Source organism: Pediculus humanus, genomic scaffold (assembly GCF_000006295.1).
Source record: "Pediculus humanus corporis 1103172107477 genomic scaffold, whole genome shotgun sequence".
Classification (NCBI taxonomy): Eukaryota; Metazoa; Arthropoda; class Insecta; order Psocodea; family Pediculidae; genus Pediculus; species Pediculus humanus.
In genome coordinates this window covers 83202-105460 of record NW_002987095.1, presented here as the reverse complement: position 1 = coordinate 105460, position 22259 = coordinate 83202, and the positions used below count along the sequence as shown (strand labels likewise).

At 26.2% G+C, this 22259-nt stretch overlaps 6 protein-coding genes across 6 annotated transcripts; 2 read left to right on the top strand and 4 right to left on the bottom strand.

Moving 5' to 3' along the window:
* Positions 1 to 2190: 2190 nt before the first annotated feature.
* On the bottom strand, positions 2191 to 3605 carry Phum_PHUM130950 (tubulin beta chain, putative; the record flags this gene model as incomplete). The annotated part of the gene is made up of 2 exons (XM_002424436.1): positions 2191 to 3200; positions 3281 to 3605. The coding sequence occupies 2 exons, from the start codon at positions 3603 to 3605 to the stop codon at positions 2191 to 2193; spliced, it is 1335 nt and encodes a 444-aa protein (XP_002424481.1).
* A 435-nt stretch (positions 3606 to 4040) lies between these two features.
* On the top strand, positions 4041 to 5565 carry Phum_PHUM130940 (glutamine synthetase 2 cytoplasmic, putative; the record flags this gene model as incomplete). Its single annotated transcript, XM_002424435.1, has 6 exons — positions 4041 to 4221; positions 4312 to 4473; positions 4556 to 4830; positions 4906 to 5105; positions 5192 to 5331; positions 5417 to 5565. The coding sequence occupies 6 exons, from the start codon at positions 4041 to 4043 to the stop codon at positions 5563 to 5565; spliced, it is 1107 nt and encodes a 368-aa protein (XP_002424480.1).
* A 1301-nt stretch (positions 5566 to 6866) lies between these two features.
* On the bottom strand, positions 6867 to 7895 carry Phum_PHUM130930 (uncharacterized protein; the record flags this gene model as incomplete). Its single annotated transcript, XM_002424434.1, has 3 exons — positions 6867 to 6981; positions 7432 to 7627; positions 7820 to 7895. 3 exons carry the CDS (start codon positions 7893 to 7895, stop codon positions 6867 to 6869), a joined length of 387 nt encoding a protein of 128 aa, XP_002424479.1.
* A 540-nt stretch (positions 7896 to 8435) lies between these two features.
* On the bottom strand, positions 8436 to 12216 carry Phum_PHUM130920 (cytochrome P-450, putative; the record flags this gene model as incomplete). Its single annotated transcript, XM_002424433.1, has 9 exons — positions 8436 to 8614; positions 8733 to 8874; positions 8945 to 9062; positions 9171 to 9351; positions 9457 to 9585; positions 9649 to 9906; positions 9992 to 10135; positions 10201 to 10455; positions 12126 to 12216. The coding sequence occupies 9 exons, from the start codon at positions 12214 to 12216 to the stop codon at positions 8436 to 8438; spliced, it is 1497 nt and encodes a 498-aa protein (XP_002424478.1).
* Positions 12217 to 12886: 670 nt separating this feature from the next.
* Positions 12887 to 15424, top strand: Phum_PHUM130910 (Surfeit locus protein, putative; the record flags this gene model as incomplete). Its single annotated transcript, XM_002424432.1, has 10 exons — positions 12887 to 12905; positions 13077 to 13171; positions 13266 to 13387; positions 13488 to 13682; positions 13758 to 13931; positions 14016 to 14159; positions 14234 to 14275; positions 14384 to 14513; positions 15032 to 15099; positions 15208 to 15424. 10 exons carry the CDS (start codon positions 12887 to 12889, stop codon positions 15422 to 15424), a joined length of 1206 nt encoding a protein of 401 aa, XP_002424477.1.
* Positions 15425 to 16485: 1061 nt separating this feature from the next.
* Phum_PHUM130900 (Homeobox protein ceh-14, putative) lies at positions 16486 to 18422 on the bottom strand (the record flags this gene model as incomplete). Its single annotated transcript, XM_002424431.1, has 7 exons — positions 16486 to 16769; positions 16929 to 17033; positions 17149 to 17329; positions 17412 to 17551; positions 17633 to 17847; positions 17941 to 18145; positions 18383 to 18422. 7 exons carry the CDS (start codon positions 18420 to 18422, stop codon positions 16486 to 16488), a joined length of 1170 nt encoding a protein of 389 aa, XP_002424476.1.
* Between the last annotated feature and the right edge of the window lie 3837 nt (positions 18423 to 22259).

Sequence of the window (22259 nt, the reverse complement as noted above, 5' to 3'; positions counted from 1 at the left end):
CGTTCGATGCCAGAAAAAAACGAAGGTCGAATTAAAGTTATGTCAGTAAAAAAAAAAATGTGCCCGGAGATGAAAATATCATAATAGAACCTAAGGCACGAAGCCAATATTAACATGTAAATAATAATAATAATAATAATAATAATAATAATAATAATAATAATCACCCTTATCAATATGATTTACGCGTTCGTTCGTCCATATTTGTTTTGTTGTCGTTGTTCGATTCACTTCCTTTATTTAAAATCAAATTTGACGATTTTGATTATGCCTGAAAAAAAAATTAAAAAACGTGCGTTAAATTACGATTAATAAAAAAAATGAGAGACTCGACGACGACGACGATGATGATGATGATCGGGAAGAATCCTGGAAGAAAAAAAAAACAAAATGGCGTTAATAAATTGTTCTTAATACTTGATGACCGTGAAAATTATTTTTTCTCGACGGTATTAGAAATATTCTATTTATTATTTTAATTAATAATAAATTATTTATGTATTTTTTTTTTTTGTAAAATTTACTAATCTTTTTTTCACGTCGTTAATAATAATATTAAAAAAAAAAAAAAAAATTCCTGGAGAATTTTTTTTTTTTTGATTTTCATCGGTTCTCGTATCGATATTCACGATTTATTATTATTATCATCATCATCATCATCATCATTTTAAATGCGTTTTTAATTATTTTCAAGGCGTACCAACATTACAAAAAAAAAAAAATAAAACACCTGTTGAACGTTTAAAAAACATTTTTTAAATTCTTACTTATCTATCCAGGAAATAAAATTTTTTCTTTTTTTTTCCAGTTTCATTACGTCATCATTTCATTTTTTAATAAATACATTAAAAATTAATGATAATAATGATAATAATAATTTATTGTTATTAATTTTCTTTTAATACTGGATTTTTTAAGTTCCAGTCGAAAGTGTGACGATTCGATTCGTTCGTTACCGAGTTTGAATTTTATTTTAAAAAAAATAAAACTTCCGGTTTTTAAATTTTAAATAATAATAATAATAATGAGGAATGTACAAAGAGAGATTTCGTGAGGAGGGAAAGAGGGGATTAGGGGGGAGTTAAGATGAAAAAATCGATCCGGATGTTAGAAAAATTAGTAGGATTCGTGCCTTACGAAAAAAAAAAGAGGGGGGAAGAACAAATACAAACGTTTTGAATTTATCGGGGGGATAAAAAAAAAAGGTTTTAAAAGGAAAAGTTTATTTGAGGCGGGGGGGGGGAGGAAAGGAATCGATATGATAGGGCAACGACCAGTAGTTTTTAACCATTCGATTTATAAAATTTTTTCTTCGTCATCGAAATTTTTTTTTTTTTTAATGGCACGTCGACATTTTTTTTTTTAGTTTTTCCGGTAAATGTTTTTCCGATTCTTTATCGAAACGACGATAACACGTGATGTTAATTATTATTATTATTTATTTATTTATTCATCCACCGAAACGAATATATGTATATAAAAAAAAAAATTATAATAATTAATAAAAAAAAAAATTTTGTCGTGTTAATAAATAAAAAAAAAACCGGTTTTTCGTTTTTTTCTTCGTTTCACTTATTTATTTATTTATTTAAACGTTTATTTATTTATTTATTTATCCGTTTATTAATAATAATAATTTTTATTGCGAGAAGAAGAAGAAAAAAAAAATTACATAATTTTTATCATCATTATTTTCCGCCGTTAGTATATTTTTATTTTTCGTTCTCGTGACGTCATCACACGGTTGTTCGGTTTGTTTGTTTGTTTAATATTATCAAATATTATTTATAATATACATATATGTATATATATATATATATATATTAATATAATATTGGAAGAAAAAAAATTGTATAAATGTCACTATTATATAAATAATATAAATAAATAAATTCAGGGAGACGTTATTTTTGTACGTAAATATAAAAGTGCGTGAGTGAGTGTGCGTGAGTGTGAGTGTGTATGTGCGTGTATAAATAATAATAAAAAAAATGCCCTTGAATTTTTATTATCATTATTATTTTTTTACGGGCCAAAATAAATTCGAAATTTAAATTTTTTTATATTATGCGATGTAGTCGTTGAGATTTATTTTGGCTAATTGTAATCTAAATCTAATTTTTTTTTTGTTTTTTTGTTTTTTTTTTTTTTAATAAGAAAATTTATTTATTTATTTATTAATCTTATTAATTAATCTTCACCGCCTTCATCTTCTTCGTCTTCACCCTCTTCGTCTGCTGTTGCTTCTTGATATTGTTGATATTCCGATACGAGATCGTTCATGTTACTTTCGGCTTCGGTGAATTCCATTTCGTCCATACCTTCTCCGGTGTACCAGTGCAAAAACGCTTTTCGTCTGAACATGGCAGTAAATTGTTCGGAAACTCTTTTGAATAGTTCTTGTATCGAAGTGGTGTTACCGATAAATGTAGCAGCCATTTTTAATCCTCTCGGTGGTATGTCGCAAACGGCCGTTTTAACGTTTGTCGGAATCCATTCGACGAAATAACTGCTGTTTTTATTTTGTACGTTTAACATTTGTTCGTCGACTTCTTTCATCGACATTCTTCCTCGGAAAATTGCAGCGCAGGTTAAATATCTACCGTGTCTAGGATCGCAAGCAGCCATCATGTTTTTAGCATCAAACATTTGTTGCGTCAGTTCCGGTACGGTTAATGCTCTGTATTGTTGTGAACCACGAGACGTAAGAGGTGCAAAACCGGGTATGAAAAAATGCAGACGGGGAAATGGTACCATGTTAACGGCAAGTTTTCTCAAATCTGAATTCAACTGTCCGGGAAAACGAAGACAGGTCGTACATCCGGACATTGCTGCGGATACCAAATGATTTAAATCACCGTAAGTCGGTGTCGTGAGTTTCAATGTTCTAAAACAAATGTCGTAGAGAGCTTCGTTATCGATGCAAAAAGATTCATCCGTGTTTTCAACGAGTTGGTGAACGGAAAGTGTTGCGTTGTATGGTTCGACAACGGTATCCGATACTTTCGGTGATGGTACCACGCTATAAGTGTTCATAATTCTATCCGGATATTCTTCTCGAATTTTCGATATCAATAAAGTTCCCAAACCCGCTCCGGTACCACCACCGAGAGATTGAGTTAATTGAAAACCCTGCAAACAATCGCAACCTTCTGCTTCTTTTCTTGCAACATCAAGAACCGAATCCATCAATTCGGCACCTACGCAATACAAAACCAAGAAAAATTTTTTTAAAGAAGCCATTAATAAAAACCAGAATCCTGAAAAAATCAAAACTCACCATCGGTGTAATGTCCTTTAGCCCAATTATTTCCAGCACCACTTTGTCCGAAAACAAAATTATCAGGTCTAAATATTTGTCCGAATGGTCCAGCTCGTACAGCATCCATCGTACCGGGTTCTAAATCTATTAGAACGCATCTCGGTACGTATTTACCACCGGTGGCTTCGTTAAAATAAACGTTTATCCTTTCCAATTGCAAATCCGAATCTCCATGATATGTTCCTGTCGGATCTATACCGTGTTCGTCCGATATAACTTCCCAAAACTTTGCTCCTATCTTATTACCACATTGTCCGGCTTGAAGATGGCATATCTCCCTCATGATTGTATTTTTATTTAAACTTTTCTTCTTTTAATTATACTCACTCTAATTATTATTAATTTCTATATCTTTCCTCCTTTTTTTTTTTTTTCCTTTCTTTCTTCCCCCTGATATCCTTTTTATATATTATATATATTAATTAATTAATTAACTTACTTTAATTTTATACTTCTAATATTTTAAAATTAAAATTGATTTTTTTTTTAATTGTTTGTTTCGGCCGTGGAAAAAATTATTAAAAATTAATATTTCTATATATGTTCAAGAATATTATGGTTAAAAAAATCAACAGTTATTCTGGTTACCGGTCAATGTTTATTCTCTCTAACCGATTGTCATATACTTCAAAACAAAAAATTCGAAATTAAAAACATTCCAGAACTTTTACAATAACTCAGGTTGAAAAAAAAAAAAAAATCGTTTTCAGGTAGAAAAATGAACGCGATACTTCAATATTCGCCAAATTATAAAATGAACAAAACAATTTTGGATAAATTTTTATCACTCGAACAACCGAGTGATAAAATTCAAGCGACTTACGTATGGATAGATGGTACTGGAGAAAATATTCGTAGCAAAGATAGAACTTTACCAAATCTTCAAATGAATCCAGAGAGTGAGTATTAACCTGAAAACCCTCTCCCCCCCGTGGAAAAGAAAAAAAAATTTAAAATCATTTTTTTTTTTTTTATTATTTAAATTTAAGATTATCCGATATGGAATTACGATGGAAGTTCTACGTGGCAAGCAAAAGGTACAAATTCGGAAATGTATCTCATGCCTGTTGCTGTTTTCAAAGATCCATTTAGAAAAGGAGAAAATAAAATTGTTTTATGCGATACGTATAAATATAATAAAAAACCAGCAGGTAAACGGTGTCGACACCTGGTTGACAAATTTGAAATTAAATTCCAATTCGGTCGTTAATAGAAAAAGTTTTTTTTTTATAGAAACAAATAATAGAAAATCGTGCCTTGAAGCAATGGAAAGTGCCAAAGAATCTAAACCTTGGTTCGGTATAGAACAGGAATACACACTTTTGGATATGGATGGTAGACCTTTCGGATGGCCAAAATGTGGATTTCCAGGACCTCAGGGTCCATATTATTGTGGTGTTGGAGCCGATAAAGTTTACGGTAGAGATATAGTCGAAGCACATTATAGAGCTTGTTTATATGCTGGAATAAATATTGCTGGTACCAATGCTGAAGTTATGCCTTCTCAAGTAAGAAAATTACTCTTCTGATATGTTGTTGGTTGATTGGTTGATAATAATGACAACATTTGATATTTTATTTAGTGGGAATTTCAAGTTGGACCGACTGAAGGAATATTAGCTGGTGATGAATTATGGGTGGCTCGTTACATACTACTTAGAGTTGCAGAAGAATTTGGTGTCGTTGTCACTTTTGATCCAAAACCTATGGAAGGTAATTGGAACGGTGCTGGTGCACATACAAATTTTTCAACTCTTAAAATGAGAGAACCGAATGGAATAATGTGAGTATGCCAATCCCACTCCCTCCCCCCTACCTCCCCTCAACGATATATAAATCTTTTTTTAAATTAAATATATATTTTTTTAGAGAAATTGAAAAAGCCATTGATAAATTATCAAAAGCACATTTGAGACACATTCAAGCCTACGATCCTAACAAGGGAAAAGATAACGAAAGAAGATTAACAGGACAACATGAAACGTCTTCCATTCATAGTTTTTCAGCTGGTAACCTTTTGATAAAAAGAAAAAGTTTTGATAAAAAACAAACATTTTCGTGAACGTTAATCCAATTTTTTTTTGCAAATTTCAGGTGTCGCAAATCGAATGGCGAGTGTTAGAATTCCAAGAACCGTTGCAGAAGATAAAAAAGGTTATTTTGAAGATAGGAGACCATCGTCCAATTGTGATCCTTACAGTGTCATGGAAGCTTTGGTTCGCACTTGCTTATTAGATGAATAATTAAGTTCTCTACACAGAATCATAAAAAATTATTAATTTTAAATTACATATCATAATGGCGAACAATTACAGGATCTTGAATAAAAAGCCTTTTACATACAATCACTAAAATTCTCTTCTGTAAATAAATTTATCATATGTAAAAATAATAATAATATTAACCTACTATAACTGTACATATCATACGTGACCTCATATCAAATTTCATGAGTGAGGATGTTGATTAATAAATATAAAAATTTTTTCTTTTCTTTCTATGGCTATCAACAATTATTTATTTGACCTTTTTGTGATTTCCATTTACCCCCCATCCAACTCCTTTTTTTCTTCCTTTGATATATATTTTTGTATTTTTAATACGGTCACGTTTAAGTTATTTTAAAAGACATAAAAATTTCAAGTAATATATATATATATATATATATATATATTCCAGACGGTGAGTCACGATAAAATTCAAAGATAATCTATATAAAAAAAGAAAAATTGCGTGCACAATATTAGAAAATCAATATGGCGGTGGCAAGGCAACCCGACTACTTAACTATTGATTTATTACATTTATTGTTTTTTGAAAACAAAAAAAAAATAAAATAAAAAATATACTTTAACGATTAAATAAAATAAATTTCAATCCAAATTCTTTTTTCCTTTCTTTTTTTTCTTAATTTTCAAATGTTTTTTTCTTTTTTTTTTTTTTTTAAATTTTTTGATTGGATGAATTTGTCATTACGTCATCAAAATTTTGCGTTCCGAGATAACGGAAAAACCGTTACTGCCGCCATTTTAAATTGTACATGTTTCACCTTTTCGCGTTCGTTAATTTTATAAATTAATTAAAATATTAATTATCATCGTTGTCGTTATAATTTTATGTATTAAAAACTTTTTAACGTTTTTTTTTTTAAATCACAACTGCTGTAATTATATTAGAAAAACTAAAGAAAAAGATTTCACGTTTTAAAATAATTAAAATTACAAATTCGAATAAGTTAAATCGTTCATAGTCATTAAAAAAATTTTTTTTTTTTTTTTTCGTTTGTTATATTTAATGCAAAGTTTGTGTTAATAATTATAATAATAATAAATTACCTTAACGATAGTTTTATTGTATTTTTGTAAAAGAAACAAAGTAAAATAAATTAATATGTGAGAATATTCGCATTTTAAATTAGTTGAAAAAAGTTTTTTTAAAATTAATTTTGTTCATTGATGGTTAATAATTTTTTTTGTAAACAAAAGGTAAGATATACTTAAATAATAATAATAATAATAATAGTAATAGTTTAAATGTTTTTCAATTATCCTTTTTTCGCTGATTTTGTCAAAGCATCTTGCATATTTTTCTGCAACGTTATTAATGAATCCCTGTGTTCATTTTGTTTTTTATCTATGTCTGCTATCATATTATCCAACCTTTTTCTGAAAATATTAAATATATGTAAATTCACATTGTAAAATGAAAAAATTTTTTTATTATATCAGTAGAATCAAGTGTAAATCAAAATAATAAAAAGTTCGAAATGGTTCATTATAAGTTAATTTCGCAAGCATAAAAAGTCGATTTACTCGAGTTCACATAATTTTTCAAATATAAAACTAATTAATAACAATATTATTAACATAATAATAAAATATCTAAAACTTAATTTACTAGCAACTAAGAGAAGATCACTAAATTTTTATAGTGATTGAAATAATGCAAAATTCGAGAGATTCGAAAAGTTTAAGTTAAAATTTTGTACAAAATATATAATAGAAAATTACTAAAGGATCGATAAGTAATTAATTAAAAAACATTAGTCATTGGTATGTAACTGAATTATAAAAATATCAAATAAATAATTTGTTCTTTTTTTTTCTTACATTTCTCCAGAAATATATTCTATTCTTTTAGCAACATTTTGTTTGGCTTCCTCTAAATCTTGTTTCATTAATACTGGCCCTATTAATTTAAATACTTCACCATCTTCTTCGAGTAAGTCTAATTCATTTTTAACACAGGTATTTTCATTTAATTGAGCATCTAATTGCTGCCTTTTGGTAATTGCTTTTTGATATTCTAATGAAAAGAAAAAATTTTTTCATTCATTTGTGTAATAGAAAAAAAAAAAAATACTAATAATAATGATAATAAATAAACACATGCATGGATAATATATTTAAAAAAATTTATTCGACATAAAAATTTAATAATAATTGTGAAAAGTATAAAATACCTTTTGAAAAAATTAAAATTTATTAACGGACTTACCTTTTTGACAGCTTCTAAAAGAATCAAGTTCTTTTTGTAAATTTTTTTGTAAACCTTCGAGTATTTTATCCGACATGATTGCGGTGAATTTTGGCTAGATGTATTCAATTCCAATTGTTTCTACTGCCACGATACTAAATCATTTAATGTTTATTTTTGTAATATATATATATTTCCATTGATATTAAAATACATTTTCTTAAATTTAATTTTTATTATTTATTAAATCGTTCATTAGTAAAATTGAAAACTTCTTTCCATGACGTTTTTTTCATTGTAAACAATAATTTTCTTTTTAAGTTTTTTATATATAAAAAAAGATTTGATCTTTTAATTAATTAAATTAATTATTTTATTTTCATAATATCTTATTGCATTCTCTAATGTTTTATAATTTCAAAAAAATTAAGGAAAACATAATTAAAAAATACTTTTTTTATTTTATTATATTTATATATTCATTATTATAAAAATTTATTTCATAAAATATTATTATAAAATGTATAATTTAAAAAAAATATAAAATTTTTTAAAATTGTTGAAAATTTGTAACTTTTCAGTTAAGCTTTCCATGATATCCAGGCAACAAAATAAAAATTATGGTTTGTTCATCGAGTTAAATACTGTGAAATATGGCAGAATAAGGTCTGGGTGCAATTGTTATCCCAATCAAAGGTTCCAGAGAAGGATCATCGTGTTCAGGTAATTTAGTTATTTTAAAATGTTGCATGATACCGGCAAAAATTAAAAATAGGCAAGATTTAGCCAGAGCTTCTCCTAGGCATCTTCTTTTACCTATTGTTAAAAAAATTATTTGAATCGATTTCAAAAAAGTACAAATTCTCATTCTTACTTTTTTTTAAATTTTAATTTCGAGACACACTCACACACACACAAAACATATTCGTCTTACCTAATCCAAAAGCCAAAACGCTTTCTTGATTTATAAGCTTTCCTTCTGAGCTAATAAACCTTTCAGGTTTAAAAATATAAGGTTCTGGAAATAATGTTGCATCATGATGAGCTGCATGTAAATTTAATAACAGTGTTGTATTCTGAAAAGAAAAAAAAAAAAAATTTTCTATTTTGTGTATTTGTGCAAAAATTATTATTATTAAAATTTACCTTTGGTATGTTGTAACCATTTAATACAGTTTTGTCTAAGCATCTTCTCGGTCCAATAATTGGTACCACACAATACATTCTCATTACTTCTAAAAGAACTGCTTCTACATAATATAACCTGTGAGAAAAAATAAAAATCATAATCGGCTTTCACAAAACTTTTGACAAATAAACACTGTTTTTATAATTTTTTCCATTTTTTAACAACAATAATGATGATGCTTACTTTGATTTATCATCGATTGTCGGTAATCGATCTTTACCAACGTGTTTTATTATTTCTTCGTGTACTTTCTCTTGAATTTCCGGATATTTGATCATGAGCAAAAAAGCAAAATCTAATGTTTGACTAGTAGTTTGTGCACCTCCTAAAAACAAATCCAATAGTAAAACGACCAACTGTTCATCTAAAAAAAAAATAATAATAATTAACCATGTGTGTGCGTGCGTGTGTGTTTGTTTTCCATTATTATTATTATTATTATTTCTAAAAAAAAAAAAAAAATTTTTACCGGTAAAATTTATGCTGTTTGTTTTTAATTTTTGCTCTTGAAAAAAAGCACCGATGAGATTTTTATTTGATTCTAAATTCGTACAATTTTTGTGACTTTCAATCGTTTCCTGTAAGTAATCAAAATAACCTTGTATTAAAGATTAATTTAAAGAGAGAGAGAGAGAGAGAGAGAGAGAGAAAACATTTCGACTCGCCATAAGAAAACTTTTAAGTTCTGCATTAAGCTCTTGTAGCAATGAATAACCGATTGTTCTCGGTGCGACAAATCTAAGCCAGGGCATTTGATTTAATGTACCTCCGGCCATGTCGAAAGCTCTAGATCTTCTATTAAGTAAATTTAATAATTTTTTTATTTTCGGATCTGATTTTTCAAGTCTTTTACCCGTGACCAATGCCCATAAAACGTTGAGAACGCTCGGTGACGTTATATTTCCAATACCGTTAACGACTTTTTCTTTAAAAAAAAAAAAAAAATTTGAAATTTCGAATTAAATATTTATCGATTTCCCCTCCCCCCAATTTTTTTTTCTTACCACTTTTTAAAATTTGAATCAATTCTTCGACTTCAACTAATATCAAAGAATCCATCGTTTCTTTTCCAAAACCCAATTGTTTGAGTTGTTTCGTTGCAAAAGCTCTTTGTTCTTTCCATGAGTATCCGTCGGTGCTCGTTATACCTTTTAAACAATATTATTATTATCATCATTTTAAAGTAAAGCAAAAATAATAATAATGATAGTACCTTGTCTTTTGCCGAAACACCGTAATTTCATGAAAAAGGATTGTGGTCTCCCGGTGAAAACATCCCTTGTGAGTATGGCTCTTATTGCTTCCGGTGTCAAACCAACAACAACAAATTCCCTCCCCAATTTCAAACCCAAAACTGGAGTCTTGTAATCTTCCCCTAATTTTGACAACGCCCAATGTTGTCCGTTTAATTTTTTAGATAAATCTCTTAATAGAAAACCATTTCCTATCAGGGGCCACCATTTCGGACCTGAAATTATCATTATTATTATTATTATTTTTTTTTTTTTCAAATAAATGTCGTGCTTTATAATTCATTCGATTATCGTTACCATTATTATTATTATTATTATTATTATTTTCGAATCGATTTTAATATTTCTTAGAATTATTTAAAAGTTTAAAACGTGATATGGTTGTTATCACATGACACCCCCCTCTTTGGCATGGAAAATTCAAAACGTTAACAAATAGAAAAAAAAAAGAAAAAAAATTTTTTTTAACCGTCGGGTCGCATTGATAATAATAATAATAATAATGATATTTTTTACAATTAGGCAATTTACAAAGTCATCGAAAAAAAAAAAAAAAAAAAAAAAATTTTTTTTTTTTACGCAAATAATTAAATTTTTTCGACATGTACGAACTACTTTATTATTATTATTATTATTATTATTATTATTACTTTTAAATATAGCTTAAATTGGCAATTAATACAAAAATGTTTAGTCTGCTAGACTCAATTTGCCTGTATTAAAAAAAAAAAAAAAAAAAAAAAAAAAACAGCTGTTTTAAAAGACAGAAAGGAAAAAAATACATAAACGTGATTATCGACATGTAATATTCAAATTTATTATTATTATTATTATTATTATTATTATTATTATTATATTTTTGGCGACCTTGTAATGTAAAAGAAGGTGTTAACGTTTAGGAGTTAAACCGCGACAGAAATTTAAAAAAAAAAAAAATATTCAAAGAGAATATTTAATTACAAAATATTAAAAAAGTTATTTAAATTTAAAACTACGTCATTCATAATCTAAACATGATAATAGGCAAAAAAAAAAAAAAAAAAATTGAATGAATTAATTCGCAGAATGAAACGATCGTCTTTTATAATCCTTTGTCATTATTATTATTATTATTATAATTCCAGTCGAATATCAATTGGAAAAAAAAAAAAAATGTTTGATAATGATAATAACGTTTTCGTTAAAAAAAAAAAAAATTTATCATAAGTTAATAATGTTAATAATAATAAAACTCATTGTGGCGACGTTTTCAAACGTTTAAAAATTTAAATTTTTTATTTTTATTTTTAAATAATAATAATAATAATAATAAGATGATGATGATGATGATGATGATAATAATGATAAATTTACTAATGATTACGACCGATTTTACCGGTTTTTTTTAAAATTCTTACCTAATAAATTTCTTAAGATAAATTTTTTTAAAAATAAAAGTTTTTTGTTATTTTAATTCCAGAATGTGTGTGAGAGAGAGAGAGAAAGACAAAGAGAGAGAGAGAGAGAGAGAGAGAGAGGTAAAGAGAGAGAGAGAGAGAAAGAGAATGTGTGTTGGAATTAATAACAAACGTGATTTTTTAATATAATAAAATGTTGTCATAGTTTTCTAACGACGAAAGATTTAGCACGACTTCAAGTTTTTTTTTTTTTTTTTTTATAAATAATTTTTTTTCAACGAATAATAATAATGATGATGATAATAATACTAAAAAGATACGTTCGAAACTGGAAACGTTTAAAAAAAAATTTCATTTTCATTTTCATTTTTTTTTTTTTTTTTTTTTTTGGAACGGTATACAAAGTAATCTCATAAATCATTAGAATCGAAATGAATGTTTTTTTTTTTTTTTTTTTTTTAAGCAGACGACAATCGTTAAAATCTTACCTGGTGGATAATTATCTGGTCTTTTTTCCCTTTCTATAACGTATGCTATTAATAATATAAATAAAAGTAATATGAGAAATACCGTTATCATATTGTTATGAATTTTTTTTTTTTTTTAAATTAACAAAAGAAAGAATGAAAATCTACTCAAATTCATAAACGTTTTTTAATTTAACGAAATTCTTATACTTTTTTCATAACAACAACTATCACAACTTTTTTTTTTTAAACACTTTAAAATATTTTTTTAATAAAAATCCTTAAAAATGTTAATTTACTGCCAAATTTTTTTAAATTCACTTTTTAAATTATATTATTATTATTATTATTATTTAAAAAAATCACTCCGTTAATAATAATAATAATTAATAAAATCCAAAAAAAAAAAAAAAAAAATTGAATTAAATTTTAAACCGGCCTTATATCTTCATCTTTTCTTTTACTATTATCCACAGCCTTTTATAATTTAACGTTTTTTTTTTTTTTTTTATGTAAATCCATCGTAAATAGCGCCATTGTATTATTGCTTTTGTCATAGAGTATTTAAATCTCATAGAGTTTCTATAAAAATAAAATTTTTTTTTTTTTGAAAATTAAAAAGAACATTTCTTTATACTTATTATTTATTCTGTTTGATTTCTCATTTATCCTATTGTTATCTTATAATAATAATAATAATAATTATAAAAATTTTTCAACATGTCCGTTACAGTAATTTTTTAACAAGGAAAAATCTTTAGCATTATTAAAGGTTATAAAATATGAATTTATTAATTAGAGGTATAAGAATTTACGAAAGGAATCATAAAAAATTTTTATTTGATTTAAATGTAAGTGTAAAACTTAACCTGTAATGAAAAATGTTTATTATATATAATATAATATTAATTATTTTTAATTTTTAGACAAAATGTCTGGAAAGTATTACAATTAAAAAATGTTCGAATACAGTAGTTGCTGCTGCTCCACCACCCAGTATACAAGAATGGAGATTAAAAAGAAAAAAAAGATTCAAACCTAATAAAACTGGAAGCTTGTTCCTTCTTGTAAGTCACAACTTATTCCTTGTACCTGAAAATGATGATTAACCTAAAAATTAATTTTTGAAAAAAAATCTGGTATTGTTATTTATTATTGCAGACGATTCCAGTGATTGCTTTCGGATTGGGTACATGGCAAATAAAAAGAAAATTTGAAAAAAATGAACAAATAAAAGAATTAAGAAAAAAAGTCGATTTACCACCGATTCCACTTCCTAAAAAGTAAATCAATCATAATTTCATCAAATTTATTTTTTCTTTTTAAATATAAATCTAACTGTGTGTGTGTGTGTATATAATAATAATAATAATAATTTTTCAGCTTTGAAGAATTAAACGAATTGGAATATAGAAAGGTTAAAGTTAAAGGAAAATTTGATCATAGTAAAGAAATATATTTGGGTCCGATAACATTATTAGGTGAACATAATCTTTTATCAGGTTTTTCATCTCTTCTTTCTACGGCTCGTTACACGGGTTATCAGGTTATCACGCCATTTAAATTATCAGATAGAAAGTAAGAGTTTAATCTAGTAGGAAATAAATATTATTATTATTATGTAATGAATGAATTAATATGAACTGTTTCCAGGGAAACTATTCTAGTCAATAGGGGTTGGATACCCAAAGTTAAAAAATCCCCACAAACTCGATTAGAAGGACAAATCGATGATGAAGTTGAATTGATTGGATTAATAAGGTTAAGTGAAAAAAGGCCACCCCTAGGGAGAAAAAATGATCCGGAACATGGTAGATGGTTGTATAGGTAATTACAAAAAAAATATTTTTTTTATCTAATCTTTTTTTTAATATTAAATTTAAACAAAATTATTATTATTATTATTTTCAGGGATATAGAAAAAATGTCTGAAATTGCTGGTACAAGTCAAGTTTTAATCGATGCCGATATTTCTACCGAAGTTACCAATGGTCCAATTGCTGGGCAAACGAATGTAACGCTACCAGATAATCATTTAACTTATATAGTCACATGGTAATTAAATTAAATTATGATAATTTTCAGGTTTTTTAAGTTTATTTTTTGTTAAAATCTTTATTTACTTACAGGTATGGAGTGTGTATCTCAACTTCTTACATGTGGTATTTAAGGTACATTAAATCTGTCATTTAAAATTTGATAATTTATAAATGTGTAAATTATTATTATTCATTGAAATGTTAATTATTATTATTATTATTATTATTCACTCTCAAAAGATTGTTTTCAATGTGTTTTAAAAATCAAATCTATGAAATTATCGTTAATCCCATCACATTGTATTCAGTCGAAGTTTCTAAATCGCAGTCTTTACTTTGCCAGTGTTTGTTTCCAAAGAATTTATCGATGGTTTAAGGAAGTTTTTTTTCCTTTTGTTTTCAATAACTTGTGAATTTGTTAATTATTAATCTAAAATAAATAAAAAATTTTGTTTGAATTCTTTAATGTACTGATTTTTTAAAGAATTAAATAATTATAAGTTTTATTCTGTTTTCTTTATATTTTTTTTTTTGTATTCTGATCTAAAATAAAATTATTCCAAAAGTAAAATTTAAATAAATTATTTATTAATCACTATTTTAATGGAAAACGCTAAAAAGTTTGCGTTAATAATAAGAAAATTATCAATATCCCCCAATCATATATAAAAAATAAAGTAAATTAACCGTGATCAAAAGCGATATACAATGTTATTAACGAGATTTAACGATTTCGAGATATCGATATATCGAATGTAAAACCCAAGCTTGACCGGTAAATCGTTAGTAATTACATCAAAATGGTAAGTACGATAAAATTGCGGGAAATTTTTTGAGTATTACATTATTCTAACCTGATTTTTTTTTTAAATATTTTTTTTCTAATAGTTGTTCTATTCATTTTTTAAATCATTGGTTGGAAAAGATGTTGTGGTAGAATTAAAAAACGATCTCAGGTAATTAATCAAACCTAACCTAAAAAGGATAAAAATAAATTTTTTTGTATTAATAAATGATTACATTACTCACATGCCTGCATAATTTTTTTAAATATTATTTTTCAGTATTTGCGGTACTTTACATTCAGTTGATCAATATTTAAATATAAAATTAACAGAAATAAGCGTTACAGATCCGGATAAATATCCTCATATGCTATCGATAAAAAATTGTTTTATTCGAGGTTCGGTTGTTCGTTACGTACAACTACCCGCGGATGAAGTCGATACTCAATTATTACAAGATGCAGCTAGAAAAGAAGCTGCATCACAATCGCGATAGTTTTATTAAAGTTTTTTTCAATATACATATACATATTACTGACAATTTATGTAAAAGAATAAATAGCGTGTCGTGTGTTAATTATTTTCATTTTGTTTTATATCTACAAATGTATTAAAAGTGATTAGGGATTAATTAAATGTAAAAAAGTAATTTTTATATAATACTTGCATCTTACAGTGTCATAGTTTATCATTCAAAGTTATCAAAGTTTATAATATTTTGTTTGTAACAGTAAGAGAAATTAATTCATGTAAAATAAGAAAATGGCTTATTTTTCATTAATTACTCGCTCGATAAAAATGAAACTGTGCTGAATTTGAATCTAATCGAAATCATTTTTATATTCGAAAATCAAGACACTGTAAGTACTTTTAAATTATAACTTTTTTTTTTTTTCTTTATATTTGACATAATTTTTTAAGGGAGTATAAATTTGTGCAAAATAAAAAAACAAAAAAAAATTTGTCATAATCGAGTGTGACACAAGATTTTTTTTTATTTTGCAAATCGTGGAAACTATTATCGAACATGATTAAAAGTCACGAAAATGGGGAAAATAATTAATTGTGAATAAGGAATAATTGAGAGGAATAAAAATATGTTTAAAATTTTTTTTACAACAACAGTTCTAACATAAAATGATTTCTAATTCGGTTTTTCATCTCACTTTCTTTTTATGTAAATGATTATAAACTATACATTTTATCGATAACACATTTTGAGTGTGCATAATTTATATAAATCATTATCTCATATATATATTCGGTTCTTTTCCGATAATTCATTTGATTTTTTTTTTTTTTTAAATTTATTTAATAAATTTACATAATGTTTAATTATAAATATATAAGGATTACAATCTAAATAACAGTCTTTATTTTAGTTTAGTGTCCAAAGTAGTTTGTTTTTCTCTTTATTATTTTCCACCACAACCACCACCATTTTGTAGTAATCACCTACCGGTAGAACTTTCTGGGCATTTTGTACCATTTTCAAAATAAGTATATGATTACTCTCTCCTATGTCTTTCTCTCTCTCTCTCTCTCTCTCACTCTTCACTATTGTTCTGCATTGAAATAAGAATTTTGCATAAGATAAAGTTTATCAATGGGATTAATTTGAATGTTGGGTCCATGTTGCGAATGATTATAATGATGATGATGATGATGATGATGCGAATGATGATGGAGAAGATGAGATGATTGAGTATGACCATGTTGTTCCATGTTTTGTACTGATAAACTATCAGATCCTCCTTCGTCTAAACCTTCAAATTGTGTGCTACCATCTAAGGAAATATCACTACTGCAAAAACTGTCGTTTGAATTCGTGTGATAATTATCTGGAACGAAAAGAAATAAAAAAAAAAAAAAAAATGGCTACCATTCGTACGTTTGTACACGTTTTTTGTATGCAAACAAAATTTTTTTTGAAATTAAAGATGGGGGATCTTAACGGTTTAACGGTGGATGTATATATATATATTTTCTCGGTTATTTACCTTCTGGAGAAAAAGGGATAATGGGATTCACGGATGATTGTGCGCTGGATGCAGTGGTTGTATCATTATCTTGATAATTCAATCCACTTAATCCCAAATAGTGAACTGAAAAAATTAACAAGAGATCGATTTCTCGACTCTATTTGGGAAATATCTCGGCCATATTTTTTATACCCTCCCCTCCCCCCCCCATTTAAAAAAGAAAAACATAATAACAAACCTTGATCACTGTCCGGACTTTCAACTTTTATACTTTTCTCATCTTTATCTTTATCTAAACCTTTATCCTGTTCTTGTTTGGCTTTCCTTTGTATTTTTTTAACTTTGGCTCTTTGATTTTGAAACCAAACTTGTACCACTCTCACACTTAAACCGGTTTCTTTAGCCAATGCTTCGCGAACCTAAAAAATGTATTATTATTATTATCATTATTATTATCGACAATACTTTTAAAAGGAAAAAAATGTTGAATGTAATATTTACTTTTCTACAAGGTTTCGGGCTCACTTCGAAAGATGCTTTAAATTGTCTTCTCTGTGCTGATGTTAGTATCGTACGAGGTCTTTTAGGTCCTCTTCTTCCATCTCTATGCCTTATACCATCATCTAAATCTAAATCTTCACCTGTTGACAAAATTGTTTTCGTTATGATTAAATTAAAAAAGGAAAATATTTGTTTGAGTGATTATTATAACAATACACAACCTGTGGGACTGTGTAATAAATAAATTTCCTTTTCGAAATCCGGACGACAAAACAATTGTCCCGCTTTTAAAACAAATTGTTCACCCTTTTGCAAATGTTGTCCGCATGCTATGCAACAAAAACATTGAAGATGAAAAACTAAATGTTGAGCTCTCATAACGAGTTCGTGTGGTAATATTCTATCCCCGCACCTCGAACATTTCACTCCGAATATTCTAATAATAAATAAATAAATAAATTAATTAATTAATTTTTTTGATGACGTATTACGTGTGTGTGTGTGTGCATGTGCGTGGGTGTGTATGTACCTATCGTAATCTTGTTTACAATATAATTTTCCGGATCTTGTATAACAACTATGTGATAAAAGGACTCCGCAAACGTTACACGAAAGACAATGTTCGTGCCAACTCGTGTCACCAACTCTCATAAGGTACCTATCGTGAATTTTTTGACCGCATCCTTCGCACATTTCATATGTTTTTTCACATTTTCCATTTGTTAAAGACACATCTGAAATATATAAATTAAATTTTCTTTCACTTAAACGCACAACCTCGTACCTCTTAATAATAATAATAATAATAATAAACATTCAATTTGATTTTAGGCACGTGTGTCGTATAAAAACTTTTTTTTTTTTTTTTTTTTCAAAAAACGATTTAAATTATTATTATTATTATTAATAAATAATTTTAATGAAATTTAATTTGTAGAGTTTAATGTAAATTATAATTAATTGTAACTAACGTTTGTTGTTGTTGTTTGTTTGTATGCCAATTTTCCGCATAATGATTTATTATTTAATTGTTATTACATCGGATTATTTTTTTTTATTATTTTTACGTCCGAACGGTTTTATTATTATTATTATTATTATTATTATTATTATTGTTATTATTATCATCATGAATAATAGGTAGCAGGATAAGAAAATAATTATATAGTCGTGGAAAAATTTTTTTTTTTTTTTTTATCTTTATTTCACCCTCGAATTTTCACGTTTAAAAAAAAAAGTCAATGGAAAAGAAAAAAAGAAAAACTAATGCATAAATATTTATCACATCCTGCCTGAGTGTGTGTAAACTTAAGTTAAACAAAACTTTTTTACCATTGTGTCAAAGGAAAAATAAAAAGATTTTAAAATAAATTTGTTTCAACCGCAAACAATAACAAACAAAAAAAAAAAAATTCATGCATGCATGCATATACGTTCCATATATCCTTACACGTAATTTAAAATTTATAACGAAAAGTTTTTCCTTTTTTTTTTTCTTTACCTCCCCTTTACCCTTTCCCCTCGCATCCCCTCCTCCTGCTCCCCCCGCGAAAAAAAAAATTTATTTTATTATTAAACTAAAACAATCATTAATAATCATTTTAATTAATTATTATTTAATATATTATCGATATAAATAATTTTCCATATATATATATATATGTACGTACAATTTAACTAGTGTGAAAATTTTTTCTATGACGTCACGACAAATAATTATTTTACAAAATGGCGAATCAAATTTTTAAATAATTATTTTAATAAATGCAAATCCCGATAAGTAATTTTTTTTTTTTTTTTTTTTTTATTAAATATTGACTTCGTTTAATCCGTTCGTAGTTTTAACTTGAACGTCGGAACGTTCATTTACACGACTATAGTATTATTATTATTATTCTTAAAATATTAATATAAAAAACAACAACAAATGCAGTTTACGTTTTTATTATTATTATTATTATTATTATTATTATTATTATTATTATTATTATTATTATTATTTAAGTTAATTTGAAGAATTTTATCGACGTGAAACGGAAATGACATAGCGGATATAATCAAAATTCTAACGATTTACCGAAAAAAAAATTATTATTACTATTATTATTATTATTAGTTGATTGTTATGATTAATAATAATAATAATAATAATAACGAAATTCGAGAATTTGTCCCTAAGAAATCGTCGGGTAGAAACCTGGAATAAATGCTTAAAAACCCCGACAAATAAGAATCTTGTGTTTAAGAGTGAACAATAATAATAATAATAATAATAATAATAATGATAATGATGATAATAATAATAATGTATAAAATGTAAATAATACTAATAGTAATAATAATAATGATTGCAAACCATCAAAATTTAATGCGATCTATCGATTGGTGATGCAATAAAAAATGTCGGAAAGATTATTTCAAAAAAAAGTTAATAATATAATTATCATTAACTAACCGTCGGCAAACGTATAACGTTCGTTAAACAAACAACAAACAAACGAACAAACGCATTTTTATATGATATAATAATATATATAATAATATAATAATAATATATGTAACTCGTAATTATTTTTTAATTGTTTTCGTATTCATATTTATTTATTTATTCGAGTTTTATAAGAAAATGTTATTATTATTTTTTAAAAACTGTATCATAATTTTATAATCGATATACATATATCGATCGATCGATATATTGATCGATTGTTTCGATATTAAATAATCGATTATTTATTTTACATCGTTTTATATGATTGATTTTCATGTGATGAAGTGATATTTGTTGTTGTTGTTTTTGTTTTTAATATTATTATCGTTTTTATTAATAATGATATTAATATTATTATTATTATTAATATTATTAGTGTTATTAGTAATATTTATAAGGAAAATTTTAAATTATTTATAAAAAAAAAAAAAAAATGATTTGATTACTTACCGGATGGCAGAGCCGTAACGTTACAGGAATGATTTGAAGATAAATGATCAACAGTATCTTGGACCATTGCGTTCAAATCGATTTGTTTATGAAATTCCAACATGTAAACGTTCAGAATGAATAACTAATACATAATAACAATAATGATAATAATAATGATAATAATAACAAATTTATAAATATTCGTTTTTTATTTGATAAACGTAAAAGAAAAATGAGAAAAATCACACGCGCGAAAACGATTTTTTTTATTATTATTATTGTTATCACTTTTTAAAAGAGGAGAGGAAGAGAGAGAAAGAGAGAAATATGAAAGGAAATGATAATGATTATACACAAACCGGAAGTTATCTCTCGTTCGATTTTCGGATATATATATAGAAAAAAATTTTTTTTTTTTTCACGGCATGGATGATTATTTCCGATTGGAATCGATTTGAAAAATTTTTTGATAAATCGGATAGAATAAAAAAAAAAAATTGTAAAATTGTAAAGAAGAGAAGAGATGTAAAAGGAAAATAAAGGAAAAGAAAAAGGAGAAGAAAAGGAGAAAATAATAATAATAAAGAGTAAAAAAAAAAAAAAAAAAAAAAAAAAAAAGGAAAAACGGTTTAACGGTTTTTTTAAACTTTCAGTTTCAGAAACTGCGTTATAACTCGCACATCGACGTGTCACTTATTTCCGATACTATCCTCCACAATTTTTTTCCAAAATGGTAATTGAATCGATTGAATTTATTTAAAAAAAACGTTTCCCCTTATCATTATCATATTGTGACACGTAGTCAACGTACAATGAATTTAATTTATCGTCAAAATTGATAATTTTTAAACGATTGAACGTGACAAAAGGTTAACGTGAGTGAAATTTACTTTTTTTTCTCATTCGTCTTTTTAAATCGTTTTCATTGACCGTAAGCTAAACATTGTTAAGGAAAAGCTCTCTGAAGGGAAAATTTTCTTTTTTTTCTTTCTTTCTTTTTTTTTTTTTCTCTTTCTCTCTTACTCCCGATTTTCCTTCTTTGTTTATCCTTCTTCTTTTTTATTATTATTATTATTATTTCTTTCCTTTTATTCTTTTTCTTTTCCGTTTTTTATTCAAACTTATTCGATTTTTCATTTGATCTCTTTATTTTTCTCCAAAGGAATATTCCCATCCATCTCTTTTCCTTTTATTATCACATCCCGATTTCAAGTTTTTCTTTAAAAATTGTCCGGAAAACTTAAAAACGTTCAAAAATTTTGATTTTTACCCGAAAAAGAAAAAATCGAACATCGAATTCGGAAAAATTTCTAACCCTAACCCTCCCCACTCCACTCCCCTCTACTCCCACCGATTTATTTATCATACGAATTCGTGTAAATGTGCGTGTGCGCGTAAAGTGAAATGAAATGAAAAAAAAAAAAATTCGCGTTTTTTTTCGTTGTTGTTGTTGTTATTCAACTTCCTACGCTTTGAAAAATAGTTCCCAAACGTTTAACCGAAAGCTCCTCCCACGTAAACGATTGTGATTGGTTAAGAGCTTTTATTTATTTTAAAACGAAACTCCGCCCATTTCATGTGGTAAAGAAAATTACTTTGGAAACTGAAAATAAAAAAAAAAAAAAAACAAAAAAAATTTTCTTTTTTTCTCTTTTTTTTTTTTCGCTCTCTGATTTTATTTCATTTTATTTTTATTTTTACTCGGAAAAATAAAAATAAAAAATCATTATTATTATTATTATTATTATTATTAGTTTTCCTTTGATTTCACTTACCTATAAAAAAAAAAAATTTTTTACTACGCACTTCAAAACCCTTTTCCAAAAACTTCCATAATAAAAAGAAAATTTTTATTTTTTAAAATGATCCGAAAAAAAATTAATTTTTATTTCTCTCTCTCTCTCTCTCTCTCTCTTTCTCTCTCT